Below are 18740 nucleotides of genomic sequence, written 5' to 3'. Positions count from 1 at the left end.
TGTTTGTTTTTTCAATATTCGATCTTTTTGGATACACTTGTGACTGAAACACAGATTAAAGTTTTCTTTTTCCTCCTACCCGTATTCAGACTTTTGCACTACTATTGGTTGGTTTGAGTATCCAGCCAGCGAACCGTGAGCGAGCAGTGCGAACTCTGAACCAATCACAGAGGAGGAGGCGGGACTTGCGAGGCCATAGACTCCCTCTAGTGGCTAGAATCGGGATCGCACCCGTTTAGCGGAGGAATTCATTTCACGCGGAAGAGGAAACGCGGAAGTTGGCGAGGCGCGCTGTGGTGTTAATAAAGTGCTAAAAGTTGGACGGTTTGTAAACATTCAGCGGCGCAGATTCGCTGTTTAATGCCGAGTTTCTGTGCAGTTTACTGAGTCGGTTTGGTTTAAAAGATGGGAGTCGGAGATCCGAACGCGATGGTAAAGGCCTTAGTTCACTTTTACTGAAAATCAGCTTTTTTTTTTTCTTTCTGTTTTTCCACATTTAAAACTTTAACGTGTGCTTTGGCTGACTTGTGAAGGTTTTTGTCGATATTTATGGTTTTAGGGAAGTTTTATTGAAGTTCTTGGGTTTTTTTTACATTCAGCAGGTTTTAACAGTATGAGAAAAGGGCGCAGACTCCATTTTGGGTTTAAAGTAAAGCAATATGAAGTGAATCTAGTTTTCATTTCTGTGCGACACTTTCAATACAGAGAGATTTGTTTACTGAGGCAGATTGAGCAGCTGTGGGGAGAAAAACAACAAACAGGGATTATTTATAGCTGGAAAGGCCGTGGGCACTAGTCTGAGAGGTTACAAAGCTGTGTGTGTGAGAGAGAGAGAGAGACACTGCAGTCCTGAAGATCAGTAAAAGTTGCCGTATTAGTGTCAGACTGTGTTGTTAACCTCTTGTTTGTTTGTTTGTTTGTGTCCTGAAAGCTGCCACACTCGTATCTGGACACTAATTCCTCTTCCTTTACTTCAGTGTTAGTTTATTTACCATGGTGTGTGTTTTACCAGACTGTAACACAGTAAAAATATCTTCACACACACACACACACACAAAAAAGTGACTCAGCTATTTTTCTTCTCCTTTTGCTCAGCCATTGTACATTTTCTTAAAAATATCTTCAATCAGATCAGTTATAAACTGAATCTCAAATCTGTTCAGTTAAATCAGTTGTGATTTTATTTTTTTAAATTTTTTTTTTTAATTTCAGGAAAAATTCACAAAAAAATTCCAAGTGAGGGACTTGAAGTTTTTTAAAAACAAAAAAAAGATGCAAAGATGTGATTTTAATTTATTTTTCAACCAGATGTGTAAATATTTTCTTTACTCACTACTTTTTTTTTTTTTATTCATAAGCCTAACCTTAAAGTAAATAATTTAAATCTTTCTAGTTTTGTGTTTTTTAAATTGGGAAATTTTATTGAGTATAATTTTTTTTAAACATAACCACAATATTTTGTATGACTCTGCTGACACAAATGTTTTTACAAATGTTTTTTTTTCTTTCATAATTTAACATTACCAATAGAGATCTTGCAGTCACGTGACCGGAAAGTTCACAGCCGCCATCTTGTCGGTCAAAAACACCGCTGAATACTGCTGCACTCGTGTACAGAATGGATCAATTTCAACCGACGGACTACACGGCTCATTTTTCTAATGAATAGATAACTAGATATATGTCTAAAATAAACGATCTACAGATTAGTGACCCTTATGGCTTACCGGACGGAGTTTTCACGACCGTGTCAGTGGATGTTGAACTGCCAGCGGAATACCCAGACGTGTATAATTACCTCATTAACTTTCCCTCGCTGTTCAGTGGTGAAGCACTGCGTGCTTATAAATCTCTGGACAGTTATCTTTACAGAAATTCAGGATTTGTCACCGACTCAGATGTGGCATCTTGTAAACAAGAAAATAATCCTCATTGGATGGGTAAGTCACTTAAGTATTGAGTATAGCACTGACCAGCCGATTATAGAATAGAATAAGGTAATTCCAGCTGTAATTCCAAATCGTCCATCTTGTTTACCATGGATCTGGCGTTGGAGAGGTAGAGGCTTGGCAGTGGAGGTTTGAGTGGCTGTTTTCTGAGCTTAGTCAACAGGCCGGCTCTGCAGCCTCGCTTTTGCTTCCGCTCCCGACGCCGCCTCCTTTGCTTTGCTTCCGATAACAATCCACGGAGACCCCGCTGGTCTCGCTATCTCATCCGGAATGTTGTGCATGCGATGGAAATCGCTACAAACCATCACTTTCTGCTGGAAACCAATGTCCAGCAAGTCCAAACGGTTGTAGTGGATATTGAAGTCCGGTACAGACGAACAACACGCAAAAATACACACAAAAAACATAAAAAACGTGCACAGGTAGGGAGAGCTTGTAGCTGCAGCCGTTGTAGTAGAATTGTATATAGTAGGGTTTTCCAGAAGAAAAGGTAGAAGTAGAACCAGAAGGAGAAGGCGGAAAATGGCGTTTGACCGACAAGATGGCGTCTGTCACAATCTGGATCGGCTGTGACGTCACATGCAAGTGCTCCATACTAATCGTTTTGAAAAGCTAATTGTATGGGACCGAGTAAAATTAAGGATTAATTTTGCGACGAGGGCATTTTTCAAAACTTTGAAATCACGAGTGAAATTGATCCTTAATTTTACTTGGCCCCATACGATTACTTGTTTATAATATACAGGGCCAAATTCATACTTCGGAAGCCATTCAAGTTCACATTTGTTACTCACGTTTTCTGAACCAATCAGGGCGCGAGACTATCTTGCACGTTTGAATCACTTTCTAAAGCGTCTTTCATCGTGACACGAGGATTTTGAAAGTGGTTTACAAAATTTTATTGGAACTTCTTTACAAAAGTCACTTGGACAAAATTTGCCAATTTTTGTAACTGTAACCAAGCAACGAACTAGCCAATAGCGTTTCAGAAATACGGCCCTGTGTTAAGGAAAAAAGCCCTCGTTGATTGACCAGTCAGAATTGAGTAATTAATTTGGCCCTATGTATTATAAGACTCCTATAAGCACCCATTTTGTTTGTTTCTCTGACTTGACTTCCTGAACTTTTTATATAACTTGGGCTGTTTAATAATTTCTTTTATTTATTCATTTTTGTTTTATTTTTGTCTATAATTAACATTCCTAAGTTTCATATAACTGGAGTATGTATCTTTTTTTTTTGTTTGGAAATTGAGCACTTTAGCGGAAACCCGATGCATGAGTTCAGCGTACGTTATTTCCGTTTCAGCGTATACAGGTTTTTTTTGTTGTTGTTTTTTTAGATAAATATTTGAGTAAAATGGAACACAGTGTCGTGGAATTGCACAGTTAAAGTGCGACGCCAACACGCACACGCGGCGAATGTGGAACAGTACTAATGTAGCTAATAGGTTTAGTGCGTCTTAATAATCACATGTTGGCTGTTATTGAACAGATAACCTCGCTAAAGGTTTCTGTAGGGAGTCTCAGCACCAGGGCTTCGTTACAATCACTGCTGCTTTATACGGTAAAGAGAGAAAACTGAGGTTTGGTTTGTTGTTGGTGAGGGAAAGACCCTTTAATTATTATTATTATTATTGGCAGCAGTAGTAGTAATTGTAGCTGTAACAATTCATAGCATTAAATATAAATACAAACCTGTTCATAAAGTGCAACATTTTATTCATAACTAAATAAACAGTCACTGTTGGCTCGTCACAACGCTGTAAAGTGGAATAACACACTCCTGTTTATCGTCCTCGAACAAAAATAAGTGTTCCAGAGGGGTTTGTTTTTTCCATATCCCCCCTTTAAAGTGAATGAAATTTTTATTCTGATATGATAAGGAGCCTGTGATGACCTGGCGACTTGTCCAAGGTGTACCCCGCCTTTCGCCTGTAGTCAGCTGGGATAGGCTCGAGCTCGCCTGCAACCCTGTAGAACAGGATAAAGTGGCTAGAGATAATGAGATGATATGATAAGGAGCTGTAAGTGTAGCAGACGAGCGCTCGGTCCGATTCTCCCAAAACTCTTCCCCCTTTACCCTGATGAGCATGTGATTCAGACCCACCGCATTAACATTCTGAGCTTGAACCCATCAGGTTGAGTTCACATCCCACAGCTGTGTGAGATCCTCCCTGAGCTCCACTCGTAGAGGACCTGGGTTAGATATGTATGCGCATAATTTAGGAGAGGGTAACTCAACTGTTCAGGCTAATTTGAACCCAAGGAACAACTTGGGATGTGTGCCAAAATCGCTATCCGGGGCAAACAGGCTGAAAATTACCAATCCAAGATGGTTGCCGGTAGCCATATTGAAAATATCAATTTTTGAATCACTCGCCACGCACTGTAAAAAAAGAATAGTTGAGAATACTTGAAATTTCAAGGCAACCGTCTGCATTAAGAATTTTATGTTTTGCCAACGATGTGCCCATGATAATCCAAACTATGATAACACTTATCTTTATTAGGAATTCTTAAGTCAATTTTCAATTCCTCATTCTGCCAACATAGATTTCTCTTTTTGCTGAACAGTGGCATTCACAGTAGTACAAAAAGGCAATTGAGGTTATCACAATTTTTTTTTTTTAGGTTTTTTTTGGACTTTTTTCACCTTTATTTGGATAGGACAGTGTAGAGACAGGAAATGAGCGGGAGAGAGGGACGGGGAGGGATCGGGAAATGACCTCGGGTCGGAATCGAACCCGGGTCCCCGGATTTATGGTATGGCGCCTTATCCACCTGAGCCACGATGCCCCTGAGATCTAAAAAATTACAAAACTTCAATAATGTACAATAAACTTCACACTTTTTAACAAACTTTATTTCAATATTGAAGTTTTGTAATTGTGTAGAACAATGAAAAAAGGCATGTATAGTTTAATGATAAATTGTGATAACCTCGGGCGTCGTGGCTCAGGTAGATAAGGCGCCATACCATAAATCCGGGGACCCGGGTTCGATTCCAACCCGAGGTCATTTCCCGATCCCCCTCTCCTGCTCATTTCCTGTCTCTACACTGTCCTATCCAAATAAAGGTGAAAAAAGCCCAAAAAAAATCTAAAAAAAAAAAAATTGTGATAACCTCAATTGCCTTTTTGTACTTCTGTGAATGCCACTGTTCAGCAAAAAGAGAAATCTATGTTGGCAGAATGAGGAATTGAAAATTGACTTAATTAAGAATTCTTAATAAAGATAAGTGTTATCATAGTTTGGATTATCATGGGCACATCGTTGGCAAAACATAAAATTCTTAATGCAGACGGTTGCCTTGAAATTTCAAGTATTCTCAACTATTTTTTTTACAGTGTGCACAGCACCTCGTTTTATGGGGTTTTGGGTGCAGGGAATCCATTAGTGACATTTTCATGATTGAAGAAAAAGGGAATAAGCTATGGTCAAGGGCAAGGTGGGGAAAAAACCCACCAAAAATTGGCCAAAATTGCAGTTTCACAGAAAACATGAGAAAAACAGAATAACCGTAGCTCAAATATGAAATCATGGAATTGGGAGGCCTATTGCACATAATTTAGGAGCGTATAAGAAAGCAAGCATTTGATTAATCTAAAGAAATTGTATTTTCAATCGTACTACGAGGATCAATGGAATGTTAACTTGAAGTGAAAAATACTGTACAAAACGAAGCTTATTACTTTAGTAGGCAGCGATATCTTGAGAGCCTAAATGTTCAACAGCCAACAATACAACTTTTAACATCACATTATTCCTGTTTGTGTCGCATGAACCAGGGCCAGGAACATGAAGAGTAATACAATAATAATAATAATACAGTAATACCGGCGGCCATCTTGGATTAGTCATTTTCAGGCTGTTTGCCCCGGATAGTGATTTCAGCACACGTCCCAAGTTATTCCTTGGGATCAAATTAGCCTTATAACAGTTGAGTTATCCTCTTCTAAATTATGTACATGCATGTCTAAGCCAGGTCCTCGACCGCACGTCCAGGTCAGTGTGAGAGCTGTGGGTGTGAGGATCAGTCAGGGTGGAGAAGTCTCGATGAAGGCAGGCAGGTTACGTGGCTCAGACATGTTCGAGACAGGAAGTGATGGAAAAAATGTGGATGCGTGCTCTCTCTCTCTCACACACACACACACACACACCTTTCCATTTACTGCTAAAACAGTTTCACACATCACACACTGACAGTTTTATTATTATTATTGATCATAGAATAACTTAAATATTTTTAAAAAGTTTGTTTTTGAAGATGGATAAATTTTTCATGGTATATTTCAAAATATACAGTATTAAAACTATTTTATTTATAATTTCTTTTTTCTTTACCATTATATACAGGAGTTCTACCAAAATAATGTATTTAATTTCATTTAATTGATTATTTATTGAGAATTTTTCATCACTGTAAACTGTAAGTTATTATTATTACCACCGACACTTTTCTGTATATATTTATAGTGTAGTATATTTTACATCAATTTTTAGAGAGGGTTTTTTTTTGGCTCCTTAACACACTGTGCATGCGCGCTCTCTCTCTCTCTCTCTCTCTCTCTCAGTAGCAGATGATAGCTCTCTGTTATTCTCTCTTGCACGTGCGCGCGCGCACACACAGAGAGCCACAGGTAGTGACGTCTCAGAGCTGTTTGGTTTCCCGGTTACGCAGCCCTGTTGTTTATGAATGCTCAGCCGGTGTGGCCTGTTAAACTCTCTCTCTCACACACGCAGTTATGTTCTCACACAATGTGTACCTGGAGAACCCGTATTCTGCTTCTGACCCGGTAAACAAGGACTTTTTTTTGTGCTGTGGTGTGTAACTTGAGCGCTCACCTTCATGGCTCAGCAGATGATCTTGACCGTGTGTGTGTGTGTTACTGTATGGCTTGAGGAAATGTATCGGTGGCTTTGAGTGTGAATTTGTGCTTTAAAGTAACATGGTGTGAAATTCTGAGCTCTTTTGCTGCTAACACTTGTGCATCACACACAGCCTGAAGTAACTGCAGAGACACGCACTCATGCTACCAAAGTCTGAGGTGCCAAAATTTATGCTCAGCAACTTCTGTTTTGTTTGTGAATAACAAAGACGCTCTCCAGCAGTAATAAAGCTCACTGAATCTGGTAGCACTGACTTTCCTACCGTGTTGACTTTATCGACATGAACCTTGAGCTGTGAGCCAATAAAAAAAACAAGGAGGCGGGATCAAGTGTGCTTCACACCATTTATTTTTGCTCATAAATATATATATATATATATATATATATATATATATATATATATATATATATATATATATAAAAAATTTTTTTTTCCCTATATATGTATATATTTTCTTGGCTCTTTTTTGTTATTTGACACACTTTTGTTGGAAGTAAACACTCATTCATGCGTTCATATATTTTCCACGTTATTTTCTACGTCGTTGCACTTCCTGCTGTTTCCTCAAGATGGAGTATTGATATATATTTTTTTAAAAAAAGCGCTTGGTTACAAACTGATTTTTCTTTTCTGAACCACGCTGTCATGCAGGAGCAGGGGGCATCGGCTCCGGTGGAGGAAACGAACCGGGTGAAGTCGCTGCAGTCTCAGGTTGATGGTGTGACGAACATCATGACCCAGAACGTGGAGCGAATCCTGGCCCGCGGAGAACGACTCGATGATCTGATGGATAAATCCGAGGACCTGCAGGCTGGGGTGAGGCCTCGACTGTAACGCAATAAACCTCTTCGTTTTCACTCGTCACCGCGTGCGTTTTACTGAACGGCAGGAAAAGTGGTTCTGCGGAACGACTTATTGTTCCCACACTGAAGTTGTGTTCGCTAACTGACTCCAGAAATGGGAAGTTAGGAATTTTTACATTTAACGACAAATCAACTGTTAATCAGCGTGTAATATGGGAGGGCAAAAGTTCAGCAATAACAATAGCGTCTTGAATAATAATACGACAGATGGTGTTTCTCCACAGGCACAGAACTTCAAGCACACGTCGCAGAAGGTGGCACGAGCCTACTGGTGGAAGAACGTGAAGCTCGTCGTAGTGATCGTTGTGATTGTCGTCATCATCCTGCTCATCATCGTGCTGCTGGCTTCAGGAGTCATCCCGATAGGTGCCCCTGCAGCTCCGCCCCCGTCAATCCCAACGTCCTCGGCAGTCACACCAAAACAAGAAAATTAACGTCTTCACACTCGCTCATACGCACAGACTTACTTTATACACAAACCACACACACATTAGTCTTTAAAAATAAAGTCCCACTCGGACACAGTTTCCCTCCTACAGGATTTCACTCCCATCCCAAATAAAAATATTTACCGTGTCTACACTTTGGGAGGGGAAGAAACTTAACCCTTTGCCCAGGCAGGATATTGATCTGTATTTAAATATCATACAGCGCTGAAATATCATCAACGTATCGGATCAGGTCGGGAAGCGCATCATCCTGTAGGACTGAGTTCGGAATTCTGGTTTTTACGTAAAAACTAACATTTATTTACGTGTTTATCTCAGTCCGAACGTCCTCGGTAATAACGCTTCGTACGAAACTCTGAAAGTTGTTTACGGTGAAGCTCGTTAGCACGCACTTGTTTCCTACTTGCTTTTATTCATCGACGGAATCCAGTTCCTACAAAATGGCGAAATTTCTTCACTTGACTAATCAAGCCTGAGTCCTTAGTCTTAGCACGTAATGTGATTTATTGTTTGTAGAAAACAACTCTAATAAGAATAATAATCCTTTTTTTCCCTCTCCAGAGTTTCTTTGAACATTCCAAGAATTTGTTGAAATATCTAGAAATTAAATTTGAATTCTGAAGATTTATACAATGTTGCACGTGGAAAATACCCGGAATTTCACACAAATCGCTGGAACTTAAGATGTTCACAGAATTGCACGTTGGAAAGTTCTGGAAGCTTTAAACTAAAGGTATTTTGAATGTCGTGTATTGAAAATGTTGAGAAATTTAACAGATTTAAGGGACATTATTTGATGTTATGTAGCGAACATGTCAGGGAAACTGAACTGACAGCTGGGAATTAAAGAGATTTTCTATTGAGTTCAGCCCAAATTAAGAGTTTTTAAGATTTAGATGTGCAGTTGGACAGAAATTTACCCTGAAATCAAGGAATTTACAGATATTTCGAAGTTAGAAGTTTCATCTTAAAAATATCCAGAATTTATATTTAAATGTGATGGTGAAAAAGTATTGAAATTATTTATTAATTTTTGAAATCATGACCCATTCATGTCAGAAATTGAAGCTACAATTAGTTGAAAATGAATTACTAATAAGTTGAAGAATGAACACAAAGTTTGAAAGTGAAAATATCTTAATTTTTATAAGAAGTATACAATGAAACTATCTGACAAATGAAAAGTTCTAATGTTTTATTGTTACAACTAACTGGAAATAAGTTCCTTTATTAAAAATTCAGAGAAATGTAAGATTTTTGTTACATATTGAAAATGGTATCAATGCTGGAAGGTAGGATAGCTACAAGATGTTGCATATTAATAATAATTACTGTTATAAAATAACCACAGTGAAATTTGTAAGTTTTAAACATAGGAATAATTTCATCTCTTTACTGTGTAAACTTTTTCAGAATCAGTTTAATAGCCATCTACAGTTTTCGGTCACATGATGCGTTCAACACAATATTCTCAATATACTAGTGATCCAGTGAGTGTGTGAATTTTCACAGGGGTTTGCCCAAGTATATTAGTGTGTCTGCTTGTTTTTACAAGATGAAAATGTTCTCCCCCCCCCCCCCCCATGAGTTTCTTTAATGTTTGAAGGCTGAGTTACAGTTAAAAATCAATATGAACAATTGCGCAAATGCACTTTGCTTTAATGTGGGTACAAATATTGTCGACGATTTGTCTTGAACATTCCAGTCACTGCTGTAAAATTCAATATTTATCTGATTTTTCATTGTGAAAAAGGGGGGGACCCTGCCCTCTTTTAGTTCTTTAGAAGCCAGTTTTTTTGTTTGTTTGTTTTACACATTTTGCACATCTTTTGATTTAAATAATTACTGGCTACATTTACCATTAGTAGTAATATTTCTTTCTAGTAGAAATATGCAGAATAAATCTCATTAGTGATGCTATCAGAGCTACAGCTGTGCAGTTGTAAACCTAGAATTAATCAGAACCTAGTGTCAATTTTTCTAAATTTCTATAATTCCGCTCCTTGTGGTTTTGCAATCAATCTATGGAGATCTTGCAAGGTGAAAATTGCTTCGTTCTGTAAATATTTTAGTCTTTCCTGCTGTAATTTTTCATGCAAATCTCATGCTGTAGCGTCCAATGACATTAGAATGTTACATATCCAAGTTTATTTATTGTTCCTGTTCCATACTAAAGCTGTTTTAGGTGCCTTCTAGTCTTGACTTGAATCAGAAAAATGATAATCATGAGAACACACACTGCCTCGTTTAACATGGATTGATTTCTTGTTGTGTTAAGGGATAAAATGTATGTGTGTTTATTCTGATCATGCACCACAACACCTGATAACATTACTTCAGCTATTTCGTTACAGAGAAGTGTGTGAGTGAACGGGTGGTGTGTTTCAGGTTCAGATTAAATACTCAAGCAGTGCTGGGGCTTTGGATGTAAATCAAGAGTTATGAATAAATACAATCTAAAAGCCTGTAGAGCTGTTTTTAAAAAAATAAATATCTGAAGTGTCATTAAAGCTGAATGGTGTGTATTGTTTTCTTATTTATACAAATAACACGAGCCAGGTTTCCATTGCAGTGGTGCGCAAAATTGAAGCGCCTTTTTTTTTTTTTTAAGTACCGAAGCTTGGTAGTTGGCAAAGGATTTTGATTTGCGTCCACCACAATGGCCGTGGTAGTGTTTAATCAAATGCAAGATTTCAGTTTCGCTGGAAAAACCGCCTCATGCAAGCATCTAAACTTCTTTGCAATATTTGAGTTGTTTTTTTCCTTTGAAATTCACGCATTTCCATTCCTTGTGGTTTTTTTTTTTTTTTTTTTTTTGCAGCTTGCAATTTAAAATTGCATATTAAGCAGCTTGATGGTGGCATAGTGGTTAGCGCTGTCGCGTCACAGCAAGAAGGTCCGGGTTCAAGCCCCATGGCCGGCGAGGGCCTTTCTGTGTGGAGTTTGCATGTTCTCCACGTGGGTTTCCTCCGGGTGCTCCGGTTTCCCCCACAGTCCAAAGACATGCAGGTTAGGTTAACTGGTGACTCTAAATTGACCGTAGGTGTGAGTGTGAATGGTTGTGTGTCAGCCCTGTGATGACCTGGCGACTTGTCCAGGGTGTACCCCGCCATTCGCCCGTAGTCAGCTGGGATAGGCTCCAGCTTGCCTGTGACCCTGTAGAACAGGATAAAGCGGCTACAGATAATGAGATGAGAAGCAGCTTGATGGAAACTGGGCTTATGTCGTCCAGTGCTTTTGATAATTTATTCTGAGTTTGACCTGAAAGTGTTGGAAAACATTACAGCGCTACCTACTGACTTCCATAGCACTGACATTGTTGACTCCTTCCATAAATGTGAAATGAACATGTTTCTCTCCTTACAGAAAATCAACAGGTGTTGATTGCACGCGTTTCTGTAAAACATTTATATGGCGCATCCACCATGAGAATTAACCGTTGCTATAGAAACGATATTAAACATTGCTGCCGTAACCGCTGTTATGACGAGTAATCAACACCCTCTGACCAGTCAGAATCCAGAACTTAACAGCACTGTGGTGGAAGTGCAATTAAAAAAGTGATGATGATATGTACTGTTGTTTTGCTGGATTTACTTACACAATAAATTGCACCTAATAATTTAATAATTCATTTCTTCAAAATGGTTGCACTGATTGATGTTCTCCACTAGAGGGAGGTTTGTGTTCGTGCGTGTGTGGAAATTATTTTACCCATAAACACCATATACATGTATATCAGCACTGAGGGACTTTTATCAAACGAAACATTGTTGGATTCTGATTGGTCAGAAATGTAAATAGATTTCAAATTAGTTATGTTTAGGGCTTGATCTTTATCTTCCATTTATGTGTTTGTTACGATGGAGGAACGTCTGTGAAACTTGACACGCTTAAGTCTTGTGGTCGTGAATTTTTTTTTTCTTGTCCTTTTCGTGTTCTCTTAAAGGGTGTACGAACTCTGGCTCCAGGAAGTGGTTGTGGTTAGTGTAGCATGTGAGAGTTTTGCAAAAGCAGATGATTCGCACGGTCTGTAACAAAGAAGGGCACATGGCAGGAAGTAAATACACACGCTGCATTGAGCCACTTGTATAAGAAATAATTAACTTATTGTTCCAGGAGGATAAGTGTGTGTGTGTGTGTGTGTGTGTGTGTGTGTGTGTTCACACAAGAGTTTGAATACATCGTTGTTCCGGCACAAAGCAGCATGACTCAGATAAAAGTAATGCCAAGAGAATCATTTACTGTAATCGAATTAGTGTTTCTGGAAATCCCATTCAATCCGTTTCTCTCACACACACTGTGTACTTGTACTTGCTACATACTGAGGACCGGAACATGTTTTTTTTTTACTAACAGAGTGAGGACCTTTTGGCTGGTCCTCACTTCTTCAAAAGGCTGTTTGAGGGTGAAGACTTGCAACCCCGATTCCAAAAAAGTTGGGACAAAGTACAAATTGTAGATAAAAACAGAATGCAATGATGTGGGAGTTTCAAAATTCCATATTTTATTCAGAATAGAACATAGATGACATATCAAATGTTTAAACTGAGAAAATGTATCATTTAAAGAGAAAAATGAGGTGATTTTAAATTTCATGACAACAACACATCTCAAAAAAAGTTGGGACAAGGCCATGTTTCCCACTGTGAGACATCCCCTTTTCTCTTTACAACAGTCTGTAAACGTCTGGGGACTGAGGAGACAAGTTGCTCAAGTTTAGGGATAGGAATGTTAACCCATTCTTGTCTAATGTAGGATTCTAGTTGCTCAACTGTCTTAGGTCTTTTTTGTCGTATCTTCCGTTTTATGATGCGCCAAATGTTTTCTATGGGTGAAAGATCTGGACTGCAGGCTGGCCAGTTCAGTACCCGGACCCTTCTTCTACGCAGCCATGATGCTGTAATTGATGCAGTATGTGGTTTGGCATTGTCATGTTGGAAAATGCAAGGTCTTCCCTGAAAGAGACGTCGTCTGGATGGGAGCATATGTTGCTCTAGAACCTGGATATACCTTTCAGTATTGATGGTGTCTTTCCAGATGTGTAAGCTGCCCATGCCACATGCACTAATGCAACCCCATACCATCAGAGATGCAGGCTTCTGAACTGAGCGCTGATAACAACTTGGGTCGTCCTTCTCCTCTTTAGTCCGAATGACACGGCGTCCCTGATTTCCATAAAGAACTTCAAATTTTGATTCGTCTGACCACAGAACAGTTTTCCACTTTGCCACAGTCCATTTTAAATGAGCCTTGGCCCAGAGAAGACGTCTGCGCTTCTGGATCATGTTTAGATACGGCTTCTTCTTTGAACTATAGAGTTTTAGCTGGCAACGGCGGATGGCACGGTGAAATGTGTTCACAGATAATGTTCTCTGGAAATATTCCTGAGCCCATTTTGTGATTTCCAATACAGAAGCATACCTGTATGTGATGCGGTGCCATCTAAGGGCCCGAAGATCACGGGCACCCAGTATGTTTTTCCGGCCTTGACCCTTACGCACAGAGATTCTTCCAGATTCTCTGAATCTTTTGATGATATTATGCACTGTAGATGATGATATGTTCAAACTCTTTGCAATTTTACACTGTCGAACTCCTTTCTGATATTGCTCCACTATTTGTCGGCGCAGAATTAGGGGGATTGGTGATCCTCTTCCCATCTTTACTTCTGAGAGCCGCTGCCACTCCAAGATGCTCTTTTTATACCCAGTCATGTTAATGACCTATTGCCAATTGACCTAATGAGTTGCAATTTGGTCCTCCAGCTGCTCCTTTTTTGTACCTTTTAACTTTTCCAGCCTCTTATTGCCCCTGTCCCAACTTTTTTGAGATGTGTTGCTGTCATGAAATTTCAAATGAGACAATATTTGGCATGAAATTTCAAAATGTCTCACTTTCGACATTTGATATGTTGTCTGTGTTCTATTGTGAATACAATATCAGTTTTTGAGATTTGTAAATTATTGCATTCTGTTTTTATTTACAATTTGTACTTTGTCCCAACTTTTTTGGAATCGGGGTTGTAGTTTTAGGGTACATTGGGTTTAGGGTGGGGTCAGGTTAGGATCAGGAGCTAGAGAATGCATTATATCAACAAGTCCCCACAACGACAGAGGTACAAGAATGTGTGTTTTCTATTCATTAATTCATCTATTATTCATCCTAGATTAATATCACGTTACTATACAACCCCACACAGTCATTCTGTAACCAGTTAAAGGAACAGTTTAGAAAATGTACCCACGTACAAAAGTCCCCATGTACAAAAGTTCCCCCTCCCCATTTGTTTTCACAGCGCCCTCCACAACTATTGGCATCCCTCGTTAAGATATGTTCTTAGGCTTCTAATAAATTCTTTTTTTTTTTTTAAATAATATAGAATGCAAAAAAAGAAAAAAATCCAACCTTTAATTCAAGTGCATTTATTCAGTGAGGGGGAAAAAAAACACATTAAGAAATAATTATTTTACATGAAATCATGTGTGCCACAATTATTGGCACCCCTGATGTTAATACTTTGTACAACTCCCTTTTGCCAACAGGACAGCACTTAATCTTCTCCTATAACATTTCACAAAATGGAAGAATACAGAGAGAGGGATATTCGACCATTCCTCTTTGCACAATCTCTCTAAATCATCGAGAGTCCTGGGTCCTCTCCTATACACTCTCCTCTTCAGCTCACCCTACAGGATTTCAGTTGGGTTGAGGTCTGGGGACTGAGATGGTCATGGGAGGAGCTTGATTTTGTGTCTGGTGAACCATTTTTGTGTAGATTTGGCCACATGTTTAGGGTCATTGTCTTGCTGAAAGACCCAGTGACGACCCATCTTCAGCTTTTGGGCAGAGGCCACCAGATTTTGATTTAAAATGTCCTGGTATTTCAAAGAGTTCATGATGCCATGCACCCTGACAAGGTTCCCGGGGCCTTTGGAAGAGAAACAGGCCCACAGCATCACCAATCCTCCCCCATACTTCACAGTGAGCATGAGGTGCTTTTCCGCATACTCATCCTTTGTGATGTATTAGTGTTTGCTGCCAAAAAGCTCTATCTTGGTCTCATCTGACCAAAGCACACGGTCCCAGTTGAAGTCCCAGTACCGCTTGGTGAACTCCAGAAGTTTACGTTTGTGTTTGTAAGTGAGAAAAGGCTTTTTCCGTGCATGCCTCCCAAACAGCTTGTTGGCATGTAGATAGCGCCTGATGGTTGTTATGGAGACTTTGTGACCCCAAGATGCTACTCTTTGATGCAATTCTCTAACCGTGAGCTTTGGAGAACTTTTTACTTCTCTTACCATCCTCCTCACTGTGCGTGGTGGCAAGATAAACTTGCATCCTCGTCCAGGCTTGTTTGCCACTGTTCCAGTTGTTTTAAACTTCCTGATGATTCCTCTGACTGTAGATATGGGCAGGTGTAGGCGAGTGGCTGTTTTCTTGTAGCCGTTGCCTGACTTATGAAGGTCGACACACATCTGCCTTACTTGAATGGTGTATTCTCTTGTCTTTCCCATGTTGAAGAGTGGATAAGAGAAATAGGCCTCTGTGTCACATCATATTTATTCCCCAGGGAAACAGGATGTGATGAATTACTAATTAAAGGTTCCTAGATACTCTGATCGACTTTATAAACTACAGTAGAAATGACAGAAATGCTTCAATTACATTTATTTTCTAGGAATTGTTATGGGTGCCAATAATTGTGGAACAGGTGATTTTATGAAAAATAATTATTTCTTAGTCCGGGATTTTTTTAATTCACTTGAGTTAAGGGTTACGGTTTTCTACAATTTTCAGTGTGCGATTATGCTTCTGCAGTAAAAAATTTATTTTAAGGCCTTTAACACGTCTTAACCAGGGGTGCCAATAATTGTGGAGGGCGCTGTACTGTACACGCCCTGCTCTTTATACACTTGCTTTGCGCAACATCACTAAGCACTGAAATCACGTTTTTAAATCTAACTCGTCAGTTACGTAGCAGGAAGTAGGTCATATTGAAACGTTCAACTTCAAAGACTGGGAGGTGGAGGTTAGAGACGCAATTAAAGTAATTAAGAGATGACAAAAATGAGTCATTTCTATGGTTTCGTAACAGCACAAAAAGCCAATTAGCTGTGAATTAGGAAATGTGTACATGGCACAGCTGGTTTACATTTAGCCACGCCCACATCCTCCATACAAGGCAAAGCACAGAGAGCTGAAAACGACTAAACAGCAAAAGGCAAAACAGGCTCGGAAGACTAAATCGGATTTATATGTATAGTTAATTGTTATCTCCGCCAAGGAGGTTATGTTTTTGGTAGCGTTGGTTTGTTTGTTTGTTTATTGGTTTGTCTGCTAGCAACATTACGGAAAAAGGTATGAACGGATTGCTCTGAAATTTTTTCCAGAGGTGTGACTGGGCACAAGTAACAATCCATTAAATTTTGGCGGTGATCTGGATCACCTTCTGGATCCCGGAATTTTTTAAAGGATTCTTGGCGGAGGTCTGCGCTCTCCGAGTGCTTTTCTAGTTTTTATTATCTATCACAGACCAAGCTCATTGTTTTTAAGCAGGCAGAGGTCACAGGAAGAATAGTCAAGAAGAAAGATAACAGGGTTCAGAATTTAAACAACTTAGGATTGGCAAGACTTCGCGTCCAACAATTGCTGCCTTCTGTCAGCAAGAGGAAGCTGAAGGGCGTGTAGGCTTAACAAAAAGACAAACATAACAGTCAAAACAAGATTCATTCGTTGAGCAAAATGAGTAAAGGAGCCATGGTACGAAACCCACAACAACCTGTAAACAGGGAAAATTCAGACCTTCGATAAAAATACTAGATAGGGTTAAACACAAAACAGGTGAAAGGAATTGAAGTCTAAGACGACGATATCATGACTAAAAACATGACACCTTCAGGTCGTCCTCAGACGTTCATGTGTACGTGTTCGGAGGTATTGATTACGACATGGTGTGTGTTCTAGTGGTTTGGGAAGCAATGTACGGTATGTGAAAACACTTCTTTTTTTTCAAGAGGAAGTTGTTTATTTCGTCGTACTGAAAAGAAATGAACATCTGAACAGTTAACATGCAAAATTAGCTTCGCCTAATCACGATGCTGTGCTGGTGTTCATCTGCTTTCAACTTGTAATAGCGATATTTCCATTTGACTTGAAGGCAGCAAATGAAATGATGCGTTGTATATAAAGAAGGAAGCAGATATCTCATCTCATCTCATTATCTCTAGCCGCTTTATCCTGTCCTACAGGGTTGCAGGCAAGCTGGAGCCTATCCCAGCTGACTACGGGCGAAAGGCGGGGTACACCCTGGACAAGTCGGCAGCTCATCACAGGGCTGACACATAGACACGGACAACCATTCACACTCACATTCACACCTACGGTCAATTTAGAGTCACCAGTTAACCTAACCTGCATGTCTTTGGACTGTGGGGGAAAACGGAGCACCCGGAGGAAACCCACGGGGAGAACATGCAAACTCCACACAGAAAGGCCCTCGCCGGCCACGGGGCTCGAACCCGGACCTTCTTGCTGTGAGGCAACAGCGCTAACCACTACACCACCGTGCCGCTGGAAGTAGATATGAAAATCAGAATATGCTGAGAATCCTGGAGGTGGTGACCTCTGCTGGTGAGGAGAGGTACTGTTCAGAGATGTGAGACTAACACGTCCTCCTTTTAGAGGGCGCCATTACTTTTGTCCTAATTAAATGGCTAGTAGATGTTTATGTATTTGTTTTTAATGGCTTTTCAAATATGAAATCGCGCACAAACCCAGGAGTGAAATGTAGGCCTTACGGCTCGTCAACGCTTCAGTACGTCATCACTAACTTTATAGCTAGCATCTTTACATTACACAACACGTTGTGTTCAGAAGCTGCTCGAACTCATGATGTGCTGAAGGTTCATTTGTGTTTCAAATAAATTGGTGGACAGTTTTCTTGTAGCCCTGTAAGGAAAGTGGAACCAGAGTGTGAGCATGCTGCAGGAAATACCAGAATGGAGTAACACCCACGGTTAATGTAAGATCTTCTACACGTTCCTCTCTGCAGTGCGGTTTGGTTTTTCCCACTGAGCCAGGAAATGAAAAGTGAAAGCGTAAATGCTCTGAACTTCACTTCACTAACTTCCATCATGTTTCTCTTTAATGGTGTTTTGGTCTGGAGTTGAGCGCTGCTCATGAAATCAGACTGAGGCAGTTGGATGGAGCTGCTTGAGCAAGAAAATCCCTTCCTGCCCACACTGACTACCCCACTCACATGAGGCGAAGGGTGGAGGGGAGAAATGAGTTCAGGGGGATGGTTGCCAGATTGGGGGATTTCACTGTGGCTTTAGATGCTTTTGTTTGTACTGCACTGTGTGTGTGTGTGTGTGTGTGTGTGTGTGTATATATATTACTACTCTGACTCCTCTTCCTCATCCAACTCATCCTACTCCTCATACTACTCCTACTACTCCTACTCTTCTTACTCCTCCTCCTACTACTACTACTCCTACTACTATTCCTCCTCCTACTCCTACTACTATTCCTACTCCAACTACTCCTACTACTACTATGTATACTACGCCTAATCCTCCTTCTGCTAC

General features: G+C 39.9%; 1 protein-coding gene across 2 annotated transcripts; it reads left to right on the top strand.

The window, feature by feature from the left end:
• The first annotated feature begins 241 nt into the window (after window positions 1–241).
• vamp8 (vesicle-associated membrane protein 8 (endobrevin)) lies at window positions 242–10670 on the top strand. 2 transcript variants are annotated; one of them, XM_060908072.1, is made up of 3 exons: window positions 242–432; window positions 7494–7658; window positions 7930–10670. In XM_060908072.1, the coding sequence occupies exons 1-3, from the start codon at window positions 406–408 to the stop codon at window positions 8137–8139; spliced, it is 402 nt and encodes a 133-aa protein (XP_060764055.1). In that variant the 5' UTR covers window positions 242–405; the 3' UTR covers window positions 8140–10670. The 2 variants fall into 2 exon arrangements, with proteins under 2 accessions (XP_060764055.1, XP_060764056.1); XM_060908073.1 differs by lacking the exon at window positions 242–432 and adding an exon at window positions 6525–6747.
• Window positions 10671–18740: the final 8070 nt, after the last annotated feature.

This window comes from Neoarius graeffei, chromosome 24 (genome assembly GCF_027579695.1).
Source record: "Neoarius graeffei isolate fNeoGra1 chromosome 24, fNeoGra1.pri, whole genome shotgun sequence".
Classification (NCBI taxonomy): domain Eukaryota; kingdom Metazoa; phylum Chordata; class Actinopteri; order Siluriformes; family Ariidae; genus Neoarius; species Neoarius graeffei.
This window is presented reverse-complemented; position numbering and strand designations above follow the sequence as displayed.

Bases quoted from the DNA above. Each gene is read 5' to 3' on its own strand.
- vamp8 (XM_060908073.1), top strand. From the start codon at position 6,697: ATGTTCTCACACAATGTGTACCTGGAGAACCCGTATTCTGCTTCTGAC. The intron at 6,748-7,493 runs GTAAACAAGGAC...GCTGTCATGCAG, and splicing joins CGTATTCTGCTTCTGACCCG to GAGCAGGGGGCATCGGCTCC. The intron at 7,659-7,929 runs GTGAGGCCTCGA...GTTTCTCCACAG, and splicing joins CCGAGGACCTGCAGGCTGGG to GCACAGAACTTCAAGCACAC.